This window comes from Petaurus breviceps, unplaced genomic scaffold (assembly GCF_028583685.1).
Source record: "Petaurus breviceps papuanus isolate PSGF00001 unplaced genomic scaffold, PetGlider_PUasm1.0 188, whole genome shotgun sequence".
In the NCBI taxonomy this organism is placed as follows: domain Eukaryota; kingdom Metazoa; phylum Chordata; class Mammalia; order Diprotodontia; family Petauridae; genus Petaurus; species Petaurus breviceps.
Genome location: NW_027185804.1, coordinates 14,825,496 through 14,849,223, shown reverse-complemented (window position 1 = coordinate 14,849,223; position 23,728 = coordinate 14,825,496). Strand labels below are relative to the sequence as shown.

The following is a 23,728-nucleotide window of genomic DNA, read 5'->3' as shown; positions in this document are numbered from 1 at the left end:
ATGGATGGATGGATGGATGGATGGATGGATGGATGGATGGATGGATGAGGGGTGATGGCATGTGTAGAGGGGATGGGGCTGAGTCAAATTTCTGCTAACACACTTAAAACACATTTCATCAAGTTCATCAACCCAAATTTTTGTTTGTTTTTCACCAGAATAGTTTAGGCCTGATCAGGCAATCACCTCTATGCAGACACAAGCATATGCTCTATAACTGAGAATTAGAGAAAACTGCCTGGGGTACGGAAAGGCTGAGTGACATCCTAGGGAGGAGATTTCAGATGGGGACTTAAACACATACAGTTCTTTCTGACTTCAAAGCCAGTTTTTTATCCCCTGTGGCCATAGTAATAAATGGTGAAAGACTATTTACTGTAAACTAAAGAGTACTGTGTGTAAACAAAAGGAGGAGGGGATTTTAATTGATGGTGATAGTGACCAAAAGTGACTTTAAATTCTAAGCTGGCTAACCCTATCTCCTTCTGGAGGTAGCCCAAGTTCCTCATTGGCCTCAATATGTATATATAAATTTTCATTTTCTTTAAGATCATTTAAACTCCAGTTAAAGCATTATGTTAACTAACAGTTGTCAAATGGCAAGTTTATTATGGATAATTCTTATAAAATGGTCAGAGCCATAACTAGCAATTTTAATACCTACGGTAAGTAGTCAGTAATTAGGATTTATTAAGAGGCCCCAGAAATTTATAGACAATAAGGCCCTACTTGAAAAGAAATCCCTTGCCCAATAACTTCTCCAAATCTCCCAGATTCTTCCCCTATTATTTTGTTTATTTATTTAGAATAAATGTATATAATAAATATATAATATACGCATATAATTATAATGTGTGCATAATTATATATAATATTAATATATGTATAAAATAATATAGATTATGCATGTATATAACATATTGCTATATTATATGTGTATATAATAATATCACATATAGATTTCATATATATAATATATATTGCATATATTGAATTCTACAATGGGTCCTTAGCTAGAATATAAGCCCTTTAAGAAGGTGTCTTGGTTTTTTTAATATCTTTATCCCAAGCACCCAGTATAATGTATAGCACAGATCAGGGATTTAAATAATTAAAACTTCAGGGATTGAGATATCAGTATATCAGAACAATAAAACAAGCCTGTGTGGAGGAGACTATGAAGTCATTTCTGGGGTGGCTGCTGGCCTGGAAGGACACTAGACAGAGTCCATCACAAAGCCAAAACAGGGTGGAATTCAGTTGGGATGCAGTGAATGGGAATGGAAGCATCCATCTGAAAGTTTCCCATTTTCATGAATTCCTCTTGTGATCAAAGTATTAAGCTCATTTCTTCAACTGAAAAGCCATTAAGTGCTGTAGGTTCTTTCTCCATTTTGGGATTCAAAGTCTCAGTTTGTCCTAGATGTGACTGGTGTGGCATAGTTAAGACAATGAGATAAATTAATACCTTTTCCCTTCTTAGTCATGAATTTGCTATCAAGCATTCTAAGACTCTACTCTGATAGCTTGAGATATGAGACTCTATTCTCCAAGCCCTGTTGGGCTTAGATTTCATATTGAACTTGTGGTCCAAAGTTGAACAACATAATAGTGGGAGAAATTAAAAACAAAACAAAACACACACCAAAACTCGATCATAGAATGTTCACTCTAGGGATGTTATCTGTAACAACAGGTTCTCCTCACAATAGATAATTTGAAGTATGATTAAGTGCATTGTGCTTTGTGAAACCCATTGTCCTGTTTACCTCTTACTATAGCCATTTGTCATGGTCTCTTTAACTAAAATGCTAAGGAATTGCTTTTAAAATGTATTAATTGATGGGGTTGAACCACATTCAATAACTTTAATAGACTCTGTACAATCTAAATGCTTATCTCTTATTAATCTTGCCAAGGCTAGCTGCTAAATTAAGGATGGCATCTATCAGCTAACACTTCATGTGTAGCTGAAACAAAACAGTTTCTTCCATCCCCAATTGTCACTGTTGATAGCATCTCTACATAATTATCTATTTTCACCTTGCCAACCCAACCCTTACCACAATAGATTGTCACACTTTCAGAGTTGGGCTATTCAGGAGGGAATGACCAAAAGAGGAAAAAAAAGAAAACCAAAAAAGAGGGGGGGAGGAGTCTTACCTTTGTTTTTTGCCTAATTCCAGAAGTTTCTGAACATCACTCTTGGCTGATGCTTCATCGTTTTTCAAAGACTGGTGAGGAAAAGCAAAGAGAAGTATGGGAGAAGATATTATCAGTGTTACTTGGTTATGAAATTATGATCAGAGATTCCTTTGATCCCTCTTTTCGTTGAACACCAAATTTTGCCACTAATAGACAGGAACACTCAATAAATAGCATGGAATTCCACGAAGGATTCTAATGAAGTCATGGAGGCTTTGGATAACTTTAAGGATATATTAAAAAAAAAAAAGCAGCTAGGTGGTACACTACATGGTAGAGTGCTGGGCCTGAAGTCACAAAGACTCATCTTCATATGCTCAAATGTGACCTCAGAAACTTACTAACTATGCGGCTCTAGACAAATCACTTACCACTGTTTGTCTCAGTTTCCTTATCAGTGAAATGAACTGGAGAAGGAAATGGGAAGGCATACCCATATCTTTATAAAGAAAACCCCCAATGGTATCATGAAAAGTAGGATAGGACTGAAAAATGACTGAAAAACAAGAAAAATGAAGTAAGGAGAAAGAGTTCCAAACTGGAGTGCCCAAATGGATCAGAATGAAAGAGCTTATCTTTCTAGGTTCAGTGGAAACAGTGCTGCCTAAAACTTCAGGTCTCTTCATATAAAAGGACACCTTTCTTCTGCTTCTAGGCTATCACTTTGTTCACAATACTCAACATATATACCCTTTTTGCCTTGTAAGAGGGGAGAGGGAAAGGAAGGGAAGCAACCCAGTGTCCCAGCAAACCAGTGTCCTGAAATGGAAGCATCCAAACAAAAGACAATACTGACTGCCTAAAACCATTATTCATCTCAATGAATCAAGGAATTTAAAACCCTAAGGACCTATACTCCATAAAGAGAACTGTGTAATGAAGGAAAAAAATTATGCTACAAAGACAAGTGCAGGGTGTTCTCAGTTATCTGGGGTTCCAGGAAAGTCACTTATCCAGCAAACTCAGCTACTTTATTCAACTTCTTTTGAATTTATGACTCATATTCCCTCTGTTTCCAAATAGAATTTGAGGCAGCCTATAGATCCATCTAGAACACAGGCAAACACCAAGAAAGAAATACAAATACCTATGAGATGTCACCATAGGTAGGGCATTATCCATATACTGAACATAAACATGCAGGAAACCTCCAGAGATCTTCATTTTGAGCCCATTTACTCATAATTTTGAAGTTATCCTAATAAGGTAGCACAGTGTACAAAATAGGGCACTGAACTGGATGCTGAGGAGCCTGGTTCAAATCCTAGCTCTGTCATTTACTATGTGATTTTGGACAATCCATTTATTTATTTCTTATCTATGGGATTTACTTGCTTCTTGTATAAAGTTTGTGTTTGGGGGGCACTTTAAGTCTCTCTAATGTGTCTTTAATCTTTTCATCATTAATCCTATGAACTTACATCCCTCTATGGAGGAGAAGGAATAGATTCAAAGTTTGGAATACAAGATGAAGGGTAGAGAGCCTGAGGCCTTGAGGTCACAGGTTCCCAATGCCTGGACAAGAATGTTACTGATGGCAGATACACTCCCTAAGGGGAGGAGTGATAGCTAAAATCCTTTCAGGATGGAAGGATATTTTTTTAAAGAAATATATAAAAACAGATAAAGATTTTTTTTTAATCTACAACATATTGGGGCTGAATGACACAGAGAATTCAACATATGTCATGGGCTCCTAAGTGAATCCTGGATCATTGATTCTAATATTTTAAACTGAGAAATAAACTTAGAGGTAAGGTAAGCTAATTTCTTTCATATTTACATTATAGCACAATACAATTATTGGTGTTCATAATGATAATATCTCTCTCTGATAAGTCTTAGGCCAGATCAACTCTTTTCCATGATAAGGGGGGTATGTTTTATTATCTAGGGGTTTTAGTCATTTCCAAATCTTCTCAACCCCATTTGGGATTTTCTAGGAAAAGATGCTGGAGTGGTTTGCCATATCCTTCTCCAACCCATTTTACAGGTGAGCAAACTGAAACAAACAGGGTTAAGAGACTTGACCAGGGTCATATAGCTAAGAAGTATCTGGGGCCAGATTTGAACTCAGGAGGATGACTCTTCCTGACTCCAGGCCTCTCATTCTATCCACTGTGCCACCTAGGTGCCCCATAAGAGGATGCAGTGAAATATATATTATTCAATATCACAGAGGACCATCTTCATTTGAGAATTCCCACATCCACACTCCACTGGGCCTTCATTTCCCCCCTAATTTCTTTTAGTGTTCCCATTATCCTATGCGACTCCCTTCACCCCCAACCTAGTCTTCTGTTCCAGGAACCTTTCTTCAATCTCCAATTATTCTAATGACTATCTTCCCCAATCAATCAAAATTTCCTGTAATGAATTACATTCTCTAAAGGCCTTGGTCTCTATATTCTCATCTGATATTTTAATTTATGCTATGGTATTAATAGCAGGTTGTAGTTTATGCAACCCAATAGAATGCACATCCACTGGTTTTTCCATTTGCTTTTTTATCCACAGTGTCTACACAGCAATTAAAAAGTAATTAATAAATAATCACTGAATTGAATTGCATTGCACTTCTCATGAAAAGAATTGTCAATTAGAAGAAAATCAACAGCAACAAATTTTGGATTGAATGCCTAGAATCCTTAGGTCTAGCCTAGTTCCACTATGGACTCTCTATGTGATCTTGGGTAAATTATTTAATTCCCCAAGATATGTTTCCTCATTTGTAAAAAGAAGATACTGAAATAAAGGAAATCTTAATTTCTCTCAGCTTTAACTTCTTGATCAAAACCAAAACCAACAAACAAAAACAGCCTATAACACCTACACAGGCAATGAAATTCTTTTGGAAGGAAATCAAAACCTAGAATCTTGTAACCATCTCTCCCCATGTCATTTTCTTAAAGGCCTGATGGAAGATATCACAAGTCGTTTTTCTTGCCCCTTCTAAAGTATAAAATACATTTTTGACTTAAAGGGTAGGATCGAAGTCATAGGGTAGAGGTTCCTCTAATCTCCCCTCTGAGACCATTAGGCACAGTGCATTATATCCCTGAAGATGTTGGACAAAGTTTTCTTCTGATCAGAATCCTCAATAGATTCTCATTCAAATACTCTAGTGATAGAAATGATGGCTTCATAGGAGTAATTCTCCTCCCTTCAGTCTTTCCCTGATTCAGGGTTTGTCAGAAAATTTTCGGACCCTGGGCCAGTGGGAATTTACAATGTGCTCTTTTAGATAACTCCTGTTTTCATTTTCTCTGCTGTTCATTATTGCTTTTCATTATTTTGTAATAGGAAAAACAGTGGAGTGAAATTTGTCTTTGGAGATGGGAGGTACTGATGGTTTTGCAAATCACAAAATTTTCTCATTCTATCCAATTGCAAACTCTAAATTCCCAGGTCACCTGTTCAAATGATATTTCTTTGCTAACCTCACATCCTAATAAATAACATTTTATTATATTCAAGAACTAGGACTTTTTTCAATGCTGCTAAAATTCGAATAAATGTGATTTCACAGATATTTATTAAATGACCTACTATGTATAAACACATACTATGTGCAAGTCGCTGCTCTGGATACTGGTCTAGACACTGGGGATGCAAAACCAAAGCAAAACAAAACAAAAAGAATCTCTCTCTATGTTGTTATCAGAATGAATAGCAGGTAATTTGGTGAATGGTCTATAGTCATTGGGGACATGAATATTAATCTTACCTGAAGGTTGACTTTAATTCCATCAAGTTCCCTGGAAGTCTTTGACAGCTGTCGGAGGATATTGCTTCTTTCCTTGAAGACTTCTTTCAGTTTCCTCTCCAGCTCTTCATGGCTCTGTCTAACACAGAAAGAGCAGGTATGAAGTCTTCTAACAATCCCGCCCCAGTGTATTGAGGCTGATTTGGAATCAGCTTGGTTCAGACAAATTTTCCATCACTCCCCAAAGGAGCATATAACTTCACCTGAGTTGGGTAATTATTGTGTCAGTAAAATCTGCACTAATCTGAAATACATCCTAGGGTCCTCATTAAAAGAAAAAAAAAAAAAAAAAAACAAAAAAGCCACCTGCGTCTTTTCTCATAAGCTAACAGGAAACTTAGAGGTCACTTACTCTGACCCCTATATTTTTCAGATGTGGAAATTGAGGGCAAAAGGGATGAACTGATTCTATTCAATATCATGCAAGGTTTCAAACAAAGTTCTTCTAAAGCCAAAGTCAGTATTCTTTACTCAGAAACAGTGAAGTGTGCTAGGCAGAACTCTGGAACTGGCCATAGAAAGTGCTGGATTCAAATCCTGTATTTAAATGACAATGAAAAGCTTCATGATCCCCCTCAAATCAATTAATGTCTCTGAACCTTAGGAAACCTAAAACAGGAGTGGGGAATGTGCTATTTTGAGGTCACATATGGCCCTATAGGTCCTTGGGTGCAGCCTTTTGACTGCCTCCCAAGTTTTATAGAACAAATACTTTTATTAGGAGGATTTGTTCTGTCAAATTTGGATTCAGTCAAAAGGTCACACTTGAGGACATAAAGAGCCACATGTGGCCTCGAGGCCATGGGTTCCCCACTTCTGTCAAGACTATAAGTGACAGTTGTTTTCAATCTGTCTTCTTAGTGGCTAGAGGTAATTCCCCCAATTATGAAATAGCAAGTGCTTGATTCACAGTTAATACTTTTTCTACAGCCTCCTTTCCCTCTTCCTCCACCCTGGGATAGGAACATAAATAACCAGTTCATAGCAAACATTTATTTATTAAATTATCAATTCATACATATTAATGACTTTGTTCATTAATTCTTTTTTTTCCCCCCAGAGAGGAAGCATGGCAAAATAGATAGAAAGTTGGCCTTGAACCCGGAACCATCTCTCAGGGCTCTTAGGCCAGTGATGTTGAGTTCAAATAGAACTGGGGCAGGGGAACTATCCCTGTAGGCTTCATATTGACTTAGAAAAACACGTCATCATTATCGATGTTCTATTGCCTTTGGGGGCAGCTAGGTGGTGCAATGTGTGGCATGCTGGGCCTACATTCAGGAAGTCTCAACTTTCCGAGTTCAAATATATCATCAGGCACCTACCATCTGTGTGACCCTGAGCAAGTCACTTAATCCTGTTTGCTTCAGTTTCCTCATCTGTACAATTAACTGGAGAATGAAATGACAAACCACTGGGGTATCTTTAAAAAAAAAATCACTCTAGATGGGGTCAAAAGCAGTCAGACATGCCTTAAAAGCCTCGGAATAAACAACTGAACTGAACTTAATTATACTTTTAGTTTGGTTCAAACATCACTCTGGAGTGTTGTACCCCAACTTCTTAGGGCAACATATTTGACACTTGTGCTCTAGGCAAGTAAGATTATGTTTCAGAGAAGATGTAGTCCTCCTTTAGTGAGATGATGTTTTCTCACCTCGAAATTCTCTGTACCAATTAAATCACAGGACAAATCCCTAACCATTTTTTCTAAGTAAATTTCTATCGTATGTGCAATGGGAAGCACATTTGGTTTCATTTTCTGCATCTTTTCCACCTGTGGCACCTTCTGACAGACCCTGATCCTTTGGATCTTTTGTCCATTCAAACCCACTGCTTCTGTTTCCCTATTTGGCAGTCTCGCAGACAGAGAATTATTTGCCTATTCAGTCCTTTCCCTAGGAGGAAAAAAAAATCATTCTTGAATAAATCTGAATAGTATGAGTAATTACAAATGTTGAGTAGCCTTTGAGCTAGACCAAAGAAAAGTAAAGAAGCTGTATTTCCCACATGCAACATCTTTAGGATTATTAGCAAGTGGCATCTGTCCAGAATGAGTTTCTTTGATGATTCTTTCCTTCCCCCATTTTTTATGCAGAAGGATGCTAAAGCCTTCTGCCCTCATTCTCTCTCTTTCTTTCTGGTGAATGAGAATAGTTTCCTACAAAGGAAAATTGCACTTTTATCTGACCTTGTAATTTACCCTGCTGCACAGTGCATTAGCTGGCAATCAGACTGTTATTAATGTTCCCTGCTTTCCTCTTACTCTAACTGGCAGAACTGTGGAAGCAAGGGAAAATTTCAGAACCGTAAGTTTTCTCCTCTTTTTCTTTTAAAAATTACACTTTTATGCATGTCTTGTTGCCCCATCTCCTTGAGCTGCCATATCATAAGTATACATTTTATACACGCGACCTTGGGTAAATCATTTAACTTTAAAATGAATCTCTATTCCAAATGCTCATGTGGAATATGTATGCCTGACCCATGGTAGAGCTTTGTGAGCTCATATTGATCATACACAGTCAGACACCTTGTACCTTGACCACAACACAGTGATGTCATTTTGGTCCTCTTTTAAGAACAAAGGACAACAGCCAACCAACAATGAATGTTTATTAAGTATCTAATAGGTCACCAACTATTCTGTGAAAGCACTGAAGCTACAGAGATAAAAATGAAGTCATTCTTGTCTTCAAGGAACTTACATCCTCAGTGCTCCAGGATATTTTCTTAGACTATAAATATTGTAGTAAGTAGATTCCTCTGTTCATAGAGGGGGTTTACTCACTGGGAGCTTTCTAAATCAACCAATCAATATTAATCAGTCAATCAACATTTATTTTTTTCTATTTATTCCTTTTTTAAGTTAATTGATTTATTTTTAGTTTTCAACATTTAAGTTTTAAATTTTCTCTCCCTCCTTCTCATTTTCCCTCCCCAAGATGGGATACAGTCTGATATAACCTCTACATAAACATTCTTATTAAGCATTCCTATTTTCACATTAGTCATATTGTATAGAAGAACAATGATGAATGGGAGAAACCATGAGAAATTAAAAAAAAACAAAAACAAAGCAAACAAAGAAAAAAAGAAAACAGTTTGCTTTACTATGTAATCAGACTCCATAGTTCTTTCTCTGGATATGGATGTCATTTTCCATAATGAGTCCTTTGAAAATGTTTTAGGTCCTTGCATTGTTGAGAAGGACTAAGTCTATAAAAATCACTAATCACACATTGTGATTGTTCCTGTGTACAATGTTCTCCTGGTTCTGCTCATTTCATTCAGCATCAGTTCATGTAAATCTTTCCAGGTTTTTCTGAAATTCACCTACTCATCATTTCTTATAGCACAATAATATTCCATTACATTCATATAACACAGCTTGTTCAGCCATTCTCCCATCAATGGGCATCCCCTCAAATTCCAATTCTTTGCAGCCACAAGAAGAGCTGCATCAATCACCATTTATTAAGATTCTACTATGTTCTAGGCACAATTCTAAGCAATGGGGATATATAAAGAGGCCAAAGACAGACCCTGCCCTCAATGAGTTTATAATCTCACAGATGAGGCCAAAACCACAAACAAATAAACCAAAACAAACCTTTCTTTCATAGACTGCAGAGTCTGAAATACAACTTAGAATTCAGTTACAGAGGATTTTGTATCTCTCTTCATTCAAGTGTTTGTTAACATGTCTTATTTTTCCAACAAGAGGATGTTTCTTGAAACCAGGATGAACAGGCATGTAATATTACCTGTATATGGATGGGGTTTGTATTGCTTAGCACATTGAGCCTTCCTACCATTAAATGCAATGTATATTGGTTCTGAATTGGAATACTAATGCTTTTAACTCTGGCTTCCGAAAACCAATGTTGCTTATCCTGGGGAAATTGTTTACTGTTTTCATTACATTCCCATGGTTGCTAGTTTTATCAAATGTGTCACAAGAGCATATGTGATGACTCTGGATTTAAACCCCATAAAAATCAAGACTCCAAAATATGTGCTTTACAAACCTCAAAAATGTTTGCTTTTTTCACCAAACAACTATAATACTTGCAAAGCAGGAATAAAGATGCATCCAAGCCTAGAAGTGCATAGCTTTCTAGAACTCATGGGATCAGGGGTGGTTAGGAAATCCCCCTTCAAAAGGTATGACATCTCAGCAATGTGAATGTATCCATATTTCTCTTAAGTTTCTCATCTGCAAAATGGGGTATTAAAAATCGCATCTGACCCCCAGGATATTGTGAGGATCAAATGGGCTAATATTTGGCAAGTACTTGACACAGAGCCCAATAGATAAATGTTAGGTATATTACTGCTATCATTAAAAATAATAATAATAACATTAATAATAATAATAATTTCTTCCACTGGGGCAGATCACAAGTCAGCCCTGCTCTTCCTTTCTGTTTGGTGATTGCTCCTTATTCCCATAAAATCTTAAAAGAGGAGCTCCCTTGTTCCCTCCAGGTATTTTTCTTTAATTCTCTGTGAATGCCAGTAGAGAACTTCAGCTATCTGTTATATATATTTTTGTGAGTTAACTGGTCTACTTTCTTTTCTAATTACACATTTCCTGAGAGGTACCTTTAATTCTACTTCCTAAATGAAAATCATCATCAGGTTCTTTAAAATAACATCTATTGGGAAAGTCTCTGAGTTCATTCTGCCTAAAATCTAGACTCTTCCTCTAAGCTTTTGAATTTTTCTATCCCTGATGTTATATTTATGAGTTAAGAGATTTGGAGAGATGGAGCTAAGTAGGCCCACGCTTCCATGAGACACCTGGCAGGCCTGAATTCCAGAGGAAGGAGCTATAGCTTAAGTCCTACTACTGTTAGACAAAGAAAAGACACAATCCCCTTTATTCCCCTGATCTAAGTAGGTAAAGGATTATGAGTTTCTTCTCTAGGCCTGTCTTGTACAGAAAAAAGAAAATCCTGAAACCTCAAGCAATAGAATTTCTTTAGCACTGACAATTCAACATGGACTTTTATATTTGTAATTCTATTGCAGTAATGATATAATGTGAATATATTTCCACTTCAATTTATGAGCTATGAACAGTTCCCTCAGAGAAATTCCAGTCTTGGTGTTAGTGAAACCTGGAGGCAGGATGGCTTATATATGGGCGTGATCTGGAAGTCCATATGATAAGAGCCAAGTTAACACGTGATCTGGAAGTCCATATGATAAGAGCCAAGTTAACAGCCTTAAGGAAAGCCCCACCCTTTGTTGGGGTGTTATATAAAGAGGTAAAAACAGGTTTTCCCCATTGGTTAATGAACTCTCCTTAGTAATTCAGATGAACCAAAACTTTATATTATTGTGGGGCAAAAAAGAAAGGGAGGATCACCTTGGTGCATGGCTACAATGACTGAGGTTCTCCTTCCCTCTGCCAAAGAGAGTACTCACCCAAAGTATATACATTCCCTACAAAATATCTTATGTCAGGCCATGTTTCTGAGTAGTGTCATGGCTAAGGCCAGATTACAAAAAAGCCCTTTAGTGATGACTAATCTATATCAAGATAAGCAAAAACCGTGTCTGTGGTAAGGCATGATACTTTTAATATTCTTTTTTTTTTCCCCTACTACAACGATGTCTCCTTGACAGTCAGAGATCAATGGACCTTGACACTCAGGTGTATCAGGTTAAGGTAAATGGATATATGTTTGTTGTGATGCCTGCAGTCTTGAATAGGACAATGACTAGAATTTTCAATTCAGAATCACATTCAATATACAGGTTCAGAGCAAAGTTGGATAAATATTGCCCTGGGTTTTGAGAGGGACAATATCCACCTTAAAAAATAATAGTCAAGGAAGCAAAAGAATAAATTGATCTACTCTAGCCTGTCCAGGTTATTTCCAAGTGTCAAATCACTCTCATTTATTCAGAAGCAAAGAAATTTAGCAATGGTACCTTTTTATTTATTGGATGGGAAAGAATATTTCTACTGTAACCATAGGTAGCTATCAGCCTAAAAGTATTTGCAATGCTTATCTACCCTAAATAAAACTCTGGACATCTAAGATATTAAATTCATTTCTGCAAATGTGGGCAAAGAACCCACCTATTGTTTTTCATGTGCCAGAGGCATGGTAGGACACTTGCTAGCTCTTTTAATGTAAAATGCAACTTCCCAGATATGTCTACACTAAGAACTACAATGAACTTTCATTTCCATTAGTACCAATAGAAATAAACTTTTCCTTTTATCTCTGAGCCAGCCAAGGAATGTAGAAATGTCTTGAAATTAGAGAGGACTAGAGTTTTAGACAACACTTACATTTACTATTTGTGTAGTTGTGGTAAATCTTTATCAATCTTTAGTGAATTTCACCTTCCTCATCTATAAATGTAGGGGTCCTTCCAGTTATGACACCTATTTTACAGGTATGTTGGGGGAAACAAAAGCAAAAATATACATAAATCACCTTGAAACCTTAATATGGCTTATAAAGCTTAGCATCGTTCAGACAATCAAAAAATATTAAGTGCCCACTGTGCTCAGGTAACATGCCAAGTGTCAAGGATGTAAAGAAAGGTAAAATCCAATCCCTGCTCTCAAGGAACTCAATCTAAAAGAGGGAAAGCAAGCAAATGTCTCTAGCAATTAAATTGGAAATGATCGAGAGAGGGGATGCACTAATGTTTAAAAGGGATCAGGAAAGATTGCTGGTAGAAAGTGGACTTTTATCTAAAGCTTGAAGGAGTCCAGAAAAGCCAGGAAACAGAGATGATAAAAGATGAAATTTGAAGCATGGGGTAAATAAAGCAAGGGAGAATGGTGGTGTCGAGGGGAGAGGCAGTGCCTTGAGCATGAAGAGCAAGGATATCAGTATGCTTGGATCTCAGAGTGTGTGAGAGTGGAGGGGGACAGTAAGGTATAAGAACATTAGAAAGGTGGGGTGGAGGTTGAGTGTGAAGGATTTTGAAAGGCAAAAAAGGGTTTTATATTTTGATCTTAGAGGTAAAAGGGAGACCCTGGCATTTACAAAGATGTAAAGAATATTAACCTCAATCTTCTTTTTTTTTTCTTTTCAAATGGCCTCAAAGTATGAGGGTGTAATCTGTTCTATGGTCTCCCTCCATTTTCCTATATAGAATTACTATCGCATATGAAGCCCATATAAAGCCTTTTTTCCAAAAATTCTGTTCTTCTTAGTGTACTCTGCCTTCCTACCATTTCACCACTGGATACCCTGTCCTCTTCCCCCGTGAGCTGGGGTGTACACATGCAAGCATGCATGCATACACATACACATGCAAGCATGCACACATACACACACATACACACACAAGCATATCTATAATAAATATCCAAGTAAAAGGTGGTTCTATTGCCATTTACAGTCAGCAGTAGAGGTGGCCTTCAAAGCCTTGTCCAAGGGTGAGGAACCTGTAGCTTAGACAACACATGTGCCTCTCTAGGTCCTCAAGTATGACCCTTTGACTGAATCCAAACTTCACAGAACAAATACTTTTAATAAAAATATTTTGTTCTGTAACACTTGGACTCAGTCAAAAAACCACATCCAAGGACCTAGAAGGCCACAAGACTCCCCACCCCTGACCTAATGTCTTCTAACTCTAGTCCTATAATGTTTCCACCACACTTCACTATTTTCTAAAAAAAGAGAAAAAAATATTAGGTAACAATAAAAGAAGACTAAAATGGGTTTGCAAGTGTTTTGCAGGGGAAAGGTTTTGGACCAGCCCTCTGGAGATCTGGGTTCTGATCTCATCTCTGGTTTTCCACTTTTGGCTTTATGACCATAGATGGGCATGCCACTTAAGGTTCTACACACTGACAATTTCTACTATTCCTTCCAGTACAACATTTTATTCATCCAAAGATGAGTTTTAGTCAAGAAGTAAAAAAAAAAAAGAACTAGAATAGTTCTGGAGGGATTTGACCATCTTATATATATTTAGTTTTTCTCTGCATCCTGCTCCGAGATTTATTTCGAGATGTCAAAAAGTCAATGGTATCATTGGTCCCTACAATTTGGGAAGATAGAACCTCTTGACAATGCAGGAGGATCTGTGGCCAAAAGAAGTCATCGGCTGTTCCAACCCTTCTAGTCTTGAAATTCTGCACTTAGTTTATCAGTCCCTCAGACAGATGCCCAATATGGTAGCAATATGGCAAAGTATAGAGCACTGAGCTTGTGCTTGGGAAAAGACGAGTTTAAGTTCAACCTCAGGCATTTAGTGGCCATTAAACTCTGTCAGCCTCAGTTTCTAGTGCTCATCACAGTGGCAGGCACATAGTAGGTGCTTAATACTGATTACTGAATTGACTTGAATACCCTCACTTATAAAATGGGGATAATAATAGCCCTTGATACTCAGGGCTGTTTTTGGGATCCGATGAGTTAATATCTGTAAAGTATTTATTACAATGTCTAGCACAAAATAGGTAGTTAATAATCATACACAGTATCTTTCCAGAAGGCCTACAATAGTAACAACCACAATATTCTTAATTATAATGATAATAATAACTACAAATCATATGCATATACTCCATCCATGTGCTTTCTCCACAATAGCCCTAGGGATAAGGGAAAGTAAATATTTTTATTTTTGTTTTATAGCTGAAGAAACTGAAATCTTAAAAGATAAAAGATTTTAACAACCTTGTTCTCTTTTGTCCAAATATAAAAATGTCCAGAATTTGTAGTCTTCTGGCATAGCACTTTAGACACCAAGGTTGGGCATCCTTGGTTAGATATTTGGTAGATAGCTGAAAGTTAAATCCAAAAAGAGAAACACACACACACACACACACACACACACACACAAGTCATCTACTATTTGTCACCGATTCATGGATGTAATCACAATAATAACAATAAGAATGACAATGATGATGATGACTACCTGTATGACAATGGTGGTAAGGCCGATGATTGCTAATATTTCTACATTTTAAGGATTTGCATCAAACACCTCAAGTGATTTGCTCAACAGTCCTTTGAGTTAGATGATATTATCAGCTTTTATATGTAAGAAAACTGAGTATGGGATAGGTTATACAACTTATTCTGTATTTCACATCTAGGGAGTGTCAGAGGCAGGTTTTGAACTCAGATGTTCTGTAGTCTATATTTTAGCATTGTATACATTCATTTACATGGCTTAATGACATCCAGGTTGGGGAGAGGTGTTTAGCAAAGGAATTCCTAATGGGAAGGGTGCTGTTTCCATTTTGTGTACCAGTACCAGAAAATGAGGGGGAAGAGATTTTCTCTGGAAAAGGAGCACTGCCCCCATTGGGGTAAAATGCTACACTGTTCATAAAGGTAAGATTCTTCTTCCATGTAAATATAGGATGGCAATGGGATGAGTCAATTTCATCACAAAGGGCCAAAAAAAATGAGACACAGTAATCTTATCTAGGTAAAGTGCCTTCAGGCAGACAAGCAGAGAAGTGAGAAACTATTTCACAGGAAAAGAATGAATATTTCTAGGAGTTGTTTCCTCTAGAGGAACAGAGGAGGCTGAAGAAGTCATAAGATCAACTAGAAAAGAGATTCTCTTCTCCCAGGAAGAATAGGACAAGAATATTGTTTCTCTAAGTATGTAAACAATGACTTTGGGTTGGGATGATAGGAGAGATAGATACCAACTAAGGGAGGAAGCATCTTTTACTATAAAGAGAACTGGCCTTACATCCACTAAGACATGGGCTCAAATTCCTCCTCTGACACACACTGTCCATGTGATCCTACCCAAGTCACATAATTTCTCAGTGTTCTAGGTAATGCCTAAGTCTAAAATTTCAGAGAAGGCATTAATCTACAATGGTATTATACACTCTACATTATAAAGTGGTATAACCTACCATGGGAGTTTTCCTCATCTAGGAATTCCTACAATCAACTAACAATGCTAGATTGGAATTAAATTATAAATTCCTTCAGGGCAGGGATCATGTTTTGCCTCTTTTTTGTATCTCCAGTGCTTATTACAATGACTGGCATATAGTAGGTGCTTAATAAATTTTTTCTTTTGATTTATTGATCATCTAGTCTAGTGTTATAATGGGAAATGTGCAATAATTAACCACTCAATGAAAAAAACATGTGCAGCACACTTCAATTTAAGTTTAATCTGTACTATTCACATTTTCACTAATACTTTCTTAGGTCTAGACCATCACTAAAACAAGAAATCAACACCTGATTTTTTATTGTTTTCCAATTACTAAGGTATAAATGTTTATACTGAAAATTTGATGAGACAGTTCAGCTGATTTAAGCTGACTCTGGGGCACCTTTGGTTATATCCCTTAGAGGGGGAAGAGGAGAAGGAGAAGGAGGAAGATGACAATAAAGAGGTAAAGGAGGAGGAGAAGCATCTATATATGTGTATGTGTATGTATATATATATATATATACGTATATATATATACATACACATATACACACATACAGATATACATAATTATATGTAGGTAAGCCTGGATTCTCAAAGGCTATGTCATTATAAATAATGGTATTATTTTCCTTTCAAGATTAATCTTTGATTGTGGTCCCCAGAATGGACTATCTCTTCTTGAAATACAACAGTCTATTCATGAGCAGAGAAGTTTCTATTGGTTTCAAAGTGTTACGTAGCATTGATTAGAAGTAGTTTCCTCATTCAAGGGTTATCTATCTAGTGCTTCTTAAACTATGGGTCGTGACTCCATACAGGGTTCCGAAAAATTCAGCAACAGTAAAAGGATTATGAACACACAATGACCAAAAATTAATAAAAAATTAAATGTGTAATGAATCCGAGGAAATTTTGGCAGCACTTGCCTATGTTGCATGACACAACTTCACTGCAGTCTTGGTTCTTGACACAAAGCATGTGCACTTTGCCCTGTACATGCCCTCAAGTCATGCAATGTTGCTGAACTAGGAAAATGGGCCAGAAGTGGAAAAAGTTTAAAAAGCCTTGAGCAAATAAAATCATAGAGTTGGAAACCACCTTGCCACGTAAGAGGACATGAAGGCCAGAAAGGAAGGCCATGGCTGGAGGGAAAGGTACGAGAGAAGGAACTGTCCTGCAATGGTTTCTTGGCTCTGGCTTCTACAACTGAACTTTGAGGAACTTATCCCATTAGTAATTGGGATGACACTAAAAATGTTACAAGATTAAAATAAAACTAGAAGTCTAATATAGACAAAGATGGAGGACAGGGGGTGGTTAGTTAACAGAAAAACTAGATAACCCCACCCTTAACTTCCCCATACTTTTGATGGGAAGGAGCCACCACTTTTCCTCGAACTCTTTTATCAGGTATCACCTGGGAAGAATGGGTTCCTTTATTCAAGTGCTTAATTTCCCCCCTCATTCCTGAGCAATCAGGTTTTGAGAAAAAATGCCAACAAACAAACTTGGTAAGGTTCTTTTCTTCAATTTTATACCTCCCTGCACTTTACTTGGGCAGTCTCCTTTTTATCACTAAAATTTTCTTATTACATGACTCTGGTTTTTAACAAGAAAAAACCTTGATTTTACCTATTATTGTTTTATAAAGATTATAAAATATCATAACATATGATATACATATAACAGAATCTTATTAATACATAGATACACATATTCACACATATGTGTGTATGTGTATACATATACATACACACATGCAATAAGATTCTCTCTTATTTAGCTTAGAAGACCACAGACCAGTTAGAATTCTGATGACTGGGCTAAATGTTTTGAATATCTGTCCCTTCATTTCTCATGCATTTTAAGTCATGTATCCTCCTCTTTAAAAATAATAACACCAACAACAATAAAGAAATTTATATTCATGCATTCATTCGCTTTTTAATTTCTTTTTCAGCTTTTTAAAAAAACATTCTATTTAGAATTTCTTATTTGTCTAGTCAGTAAATTCAAATCTATATTAAACATAACTTTAAAATACAGGAAAACTTTGAATTTTTTTTAAATCCAGGAAACAAAAGGCAGAATATCACTGTCTCTCAAAACATGTGGGAAGAAAGGAGATCTACAACATGGAAACTGCTTCTGGCTTTGAACCTAAGGATGTCTGACAAGATCACTGTGTGCAGATTTGGCTATGAATGACCTAATGGTAGTTCAATCCAGACAGCCATTTTCTATGCCTCACCCCATTCCCCCCAATTTTCACACCTGACTTCATAAATACAGTCTCTGGAGCTTCTCCAACATCTAAGCAAATGTGACCATTCAGCATCTTCCTCCACTACAAACACATATCTATCCCTCTGATCTGAAGGAGGTCACATTTTAATTACAAGAGACAACACATAAAAGCAAGATGAGTGACAGTGCAGATATACAATCCAGAATTCCTAAGGGTTCAGCTATTGTGTGGGGTTCTTTAGTTACCTAATCAATCAATCATTCATGGAGCATTGATTAAGTACTGAACTGTAGAGCAGAGGAGCAGGGTAGATGCTGGGTCCTGGAGGAGCTTAGGAAGCAATGACAGAGAAGAAATGCAAGCCTCGTAGTCCTCTTGATCATGAGAAGGAAGAGAATTGGTGACTTCTTTCTCATCCCAGCTCTGAGAGACGTCAGGCAACTTAAGTGAAGGAGGGAGGACAGAGGGGTATGAGGGCAGTGTCCCCAGTGGCAGCAGCTCAGCCTCACAGTCCTGGATGGGCTATGTGATAACCTGTCTCAGGGGAGAAGGTGAGGGAGGAATGGAACATAAGAACTGAGTACCAGATTTGGAGGTTTGTAAATGGGACAGAGAAGATGAGTTAAAAGACAAGAGGCAGATAAAAATTTGGGTTAGTTCCCTATCAGGAGCATCTTAGTTTGGTATTAAGTTTATAAGGTCTGGCAGAAAGATCACTGAATATGGAGTCTGGAAGTGACTTCAAACCTCAGTTCTAAGCAGCTAGATAATAAGAGCAGTGGACCCTGGTGTCAGGAAGGTCTGAGTTCAAATCTAATCTCAGACACTTAATAGCTATGTGCTCCTGGGAAAGTCACTTAGCCTTTGCTTGCCTCAGTTTCCTCATTTGTCAAATGGGAATAATTATAATAACGCCTACCTCTTACGGTGTTGTAACAATAAAATGAAATTATAATTATGAAGCACTTAGCATATGCCCGGCATAGGGACAAATGCTTTCTCCCTTTCCTTTTTTATTCTTTTATTTTTCCTTTTTTGTTGTTCAATTGTTTCATTTATAGATGACCTCATTTGGGTTTGTTTGTTTTTTTTTGGCAAAGTTACTAGAATGGTTTGCCATTTCTTTTCCAGATCATTTTATAGATGAGGAAACTGAGGTAAAGAGGGCTCTATCCTCTGTGCCACCTAGCTCCCCAATTTCCTCTTCTATCTACAAATTTTGTAATTTTGACAAGTTGTTTTACCCCCTTCAGACACAATTTCCTCATTTCTATAACTAGGGGATGGACTCAATCTCTGACCTTGATTCCAGGCTATATTGTCTATGATTTGATGACCTGTAATGTGAACATTTAAAAATTAATTCCAAGCTTCTTTATATGGTTTAAGAAAGCACCCAGATTACCTTTAGAGAACAGGAAACATAAAAATAATAATGGTGATGATAATGATAATAGCTACCATTTATACAGCAGTTACTATATTCTTACTGTTTCCTCTCATGCTGTATACTCAGCCAGACAACAGTGGTGAATCGGGTGTTGACAGCAGAGGGGATAACAATAAAAATCGATTAGCAGGTAACCGAAAGCCAGTTCTGGTGAAAGAAAGAAAAGAGTGTGGCACCTCATGCAATGTCATTCACAGAATTTAGAACCAAGGGTAAACACTCAAACCCCCCTTCCTGTAGGAATGTCACAAGTTGAAAGGAATCTAATGGGAAAGGAATCCAGATTTGGCTTCAAAACAGAACATGAGGGTTTCTGAAAGGAGTTTCAATGGTTCATGGAACGGATCCCACAGATTAAAAAAAAAATGCCCGGCTAATACCTGATCAATTTGTTAAGTCTCTGATTAACTCAATTTGTGCAGATAAAAACACAATTGAGGGAAAAGACAGAAGCCCGTGGCTTTGCATTCTGTGATTCATGAAATGAATCTTGGGCTTGGTGACTGACTGATGAGAGTTCTATTGATTTTGCAACTCTGCTCTGTTCCATGACTTCAGCCCCTGTCATCTTGTGAATAGTATCTGGAGTCAATGGCAAAAGCTTTAAACAGAGTAAGAAAGCAATATAAAAGGCCTGCATGAGCCTTCTGCTTCAGCAGGAGAGAAACAGCAGAGAAACCTTTAGAATAATAAAAAAAAACAACTTGCATTTACAGAAATCCTTTAGTTTCAGGAGTGCAAAGTGGTTTCACATTTGCTATCTCACTTACCCTCACTGTATCCTGCTAAGACAGGGACAGGAGCCTATTAAAATGTTAAGTGTGGAGGGTTCCAGCAAATGATAAACCTAGTTATCTAGCTGAAACGGTCCTTTTCAGATGCCTGCATTTCCATTTCTTCCCAAGGTTTGAACATTTAAGAAAGGAATTGGATACTAGGGCATGGTTACTGAATTGTGTGATGTTCCAAGAATCTGAACACTCCAGCAGCAGCAGCCAAGAAAGGCAGGAATCAAAAGTGAATTTAATTTGCTGCTGGATTGAAAGAATACAATTCTCACCCAAACTCTTGAATAGATTACAGAGCTGGAAGAGATTCTAGAAATCAGCTTGTCCAAACACGCTCATTCTAGACAGGAGGATATTTAAAGACCTTAGGGCCTGGGCAACTTGTTCAAGGTCATATTACCCAGTGAGAGGCAGAGTTGGGACTCCAACTCAGGGGTCCTGAATTAGTATTCTTGTTGCTCCACACCTCTACCCCTCCCCAAATGCTTCTTCCTGAAGACCCATGGCAATGACAACTGTAAATAACAATGAGTTCCATAATGGATGGCATTTTACAGTTTACAAAATGCTTTCCTCACAAGTGGTCTCTGTGGTACAAGGTACAAATGATCATTACTCCTATTTTAAAGATAAGGAAGATAAAGATCTTAGAAGAAATTCAGTGAACTGACCAAAATCATATAACTAAATAGCAGCAGAGGTGAGATTGGAATTACAGGACTCCAATTCTTTCTGTCTCCCTACCACTGATGGTGACAACTACCACGTAGGATATTCCACCAGATGTGGAATCAGAACAATATGGGTTCAAATCCTTCTTTGGATACTTACTGGTTGTGTGGCCATGCCAAATTAAATAAAATCTCAGAGCCTTAGTTACCTCATTAAACAGAAAAATAAAATAAAAACAAAAATTTCCATAGCTATATCACAAAGTTACTGAAATGAGCCAATAATAAAAAGGATTTGTAAGGACTTTATAAACGTGAGTCATTTTTCTTTTTTTTGCCTTAAGTACAAAATGAGAGAGCTGGAAAAAATAGCAACTAATTTATGTTATAAAGTTAGATCTATAATCCTATAATCTCTAAGATCTTCTAATTCAAAATTTGGTTCAGTTCCATTAATCATATTTGAGATACTGGTTTTCTTAAATAAACAAAATGGTATTTGCAATCTTTGAATTTCATGTTGTCTTAACTCAATGGGAAACTGACATATTCTGAGATTCTGTTTCCCAACTAGGAGTTAGAACATGGTCCCCCACTGAGTCACTCTGCAGTTACCCTCCTTTACCAATAGATGGCACTTGTACATTAATAAATTTGAAACCTAACAATTTACAATTCTATCTTAGTACTAGAATCTGGGGAAAGATGATTAGCTAGATAAATAGCTAGCTAGCTAGATACATAGATAGATACGTGGATACATAGACAGAAAGACAGACAGACAGACAGACAGACAGACAGACAGACAGACAGATAGATATGGAATTATCTATATTGTTATAGACACATAAATATCTATATCCATATAGATTATTTTAAACAAAGTGGCAAGTTGATGGGACTTGCCTAAACGTAGATATGACACTCAGTTTTAAAAGCAAACTTCTTAGGGGAATCACTTTTTATATTATGCAAATATTAGTAAGTCACATGGTGATAATGATTCATTTTTATATTTTCATTAAAGCAGATCCCCAAAATGTCTCTTATTTACATCATTTTATTACTAATTTTACTTGAAAGAGATAAAATTATACCTTTTTAACTTGTGTATAATTTTTTATCAGTTCAAAATACGTTTCACCTGAAGTGTTGTCCAAATTTTACTTTAATTCTTAGAGACAAAAGGGTCTCTAAGGGTCTTTACATGTTTGCCTGTAAAATTAGGCAGCCTAATGGAATCATAGAAATGGAATATATTCTTTCTCTTAAGAACCAGTACAGGCCACTATAATATTGATTGGTATCACCATTTGAAGATTTCATATGTTTGTGCTTCTATCAAAATCTGGTATATTAATGAAATCAGACAATAAAGTTAAGAGACAAAAAACAATGAGATTTAGGATGAAGGAAGAATGCCTTGTTATTCTGGGGAATTTGGGGTTCTTCCTTGCCATCTTTCTTTCCCCCTGCAGTCATTCATTGCAAGGAACCATAAGAATCAGCCCACCCCACCAAGACTTCTTCCTAACATGATTTTTTTCTTTATTGTCTTCCTACTAACACATATTTTAGTTTTCCACCTCAGGCAGCTTTTCTCTTTTGAGGAAGTACCCAGGTTGTCAATAGTCTCTGATCCTCAGAGGTCTACCTACGTCTTGCACGTTGTCTCTCCGGAATTGTTACGGCAAGGAAAAGAAGAGAGAGAGCCGAAAAGACAAGGTTTGTGCCCAGCTGGCCAAGGCATCTTAACTATTTTTAGATTAAGAAAACTTTTTAAGATGTAACCAATCCTAAAAAAAGTTAAATTGAAGTGAGTGCAAACTGCCCTGGATTAAGACTAAAACTCATCTTTAAGATTTCTCAGTAGATTAAAGAGTTGCAAATAGTAATAGGAGATATAAATTGTGGGACATTATATTGAATATCATTTATTATATTGCAAGCTTCTCCACATATTCCTTTTCATGAATGGCACTGGAAAAATTGGATGAAGTCCCAGAATATTAAAGGCTTCTGCATACAAATCCGTGACTATTCCAAAGAGATCAGCATAACAATCTATATAGGAAAAACAAATGAATGTAAATGACCAATGACCAGATGATGCTATGCAGTTAAAAGGTCCATCTACTGAAATATAATACATATATTTGGGATAAGCAACACAGATGGACAATGATAGGCTTCAGTGGTATAAGTATGACATGCTTCCAAAGGTGAACCAAGGGGAAGAAGTGGAAAAAGAGATGCCAATCAAGTCATGCATGCTAATCAAAGGAGATGGGGAGATTATGCAGCAAGAGTGAGGGATAACAGATGGGCAGCCTAAATATCACACTGATACCCATGGAAGGTAAAACACACTTGAGGAAGTGGTCCAGGATTTTAGATTGAATCTTCATAGAGGCTTATTGGACAAACAAAGAATGAAACACAGTATGAGAAGGCATGGTGAGCTACGTTAACAGAGATATTACTTATATGTATGAGATTATAAAATCGTTTATGTATGAGATTGTAAAGTCACTGAAATAGCATCAACTGGAGGTATAATATATAAGCACTGCTTACCCTCGGCAACAGGGACTTTACTAACACAAGGTAATCAGCAAGGACTTCTTAAAAACCAGATTTCTCCCTGAGGGGTAACTTAGCTTTTAAATATAAATAAATATATACAAT

The 23,728-nt window shown here is 36.9% G+C and overlaps 1 protein-coding gene across 1 annotated transcript in view; it reads right to left on the bottom strand.

The window, feature by feature from the left end:
• Nucleotides 1-23,728, bottom strand: part of LUZP2 (leucine zipper protein 2) — a 774,279-nt gene that overhangs the window by 431,849 nt on the left and 318,702 nt on the right. Inside the window, exons 2-3 of the mRNA XM_069091307.1 lie at nt 5,933-6,050; nt 2,164-2,234 (exon numbers count right to left, since the gene is read on the bottom strand). Of these exons, the coding sequence (XP_068947408.1) occupies nt 2,164-2,234; nt 5,933-6,050 (189 nt within the window). The remainder of the gene's footprint in view (nt 1-2,163; nt 2,235-5,932; nt 6,051-23,728) is intronic.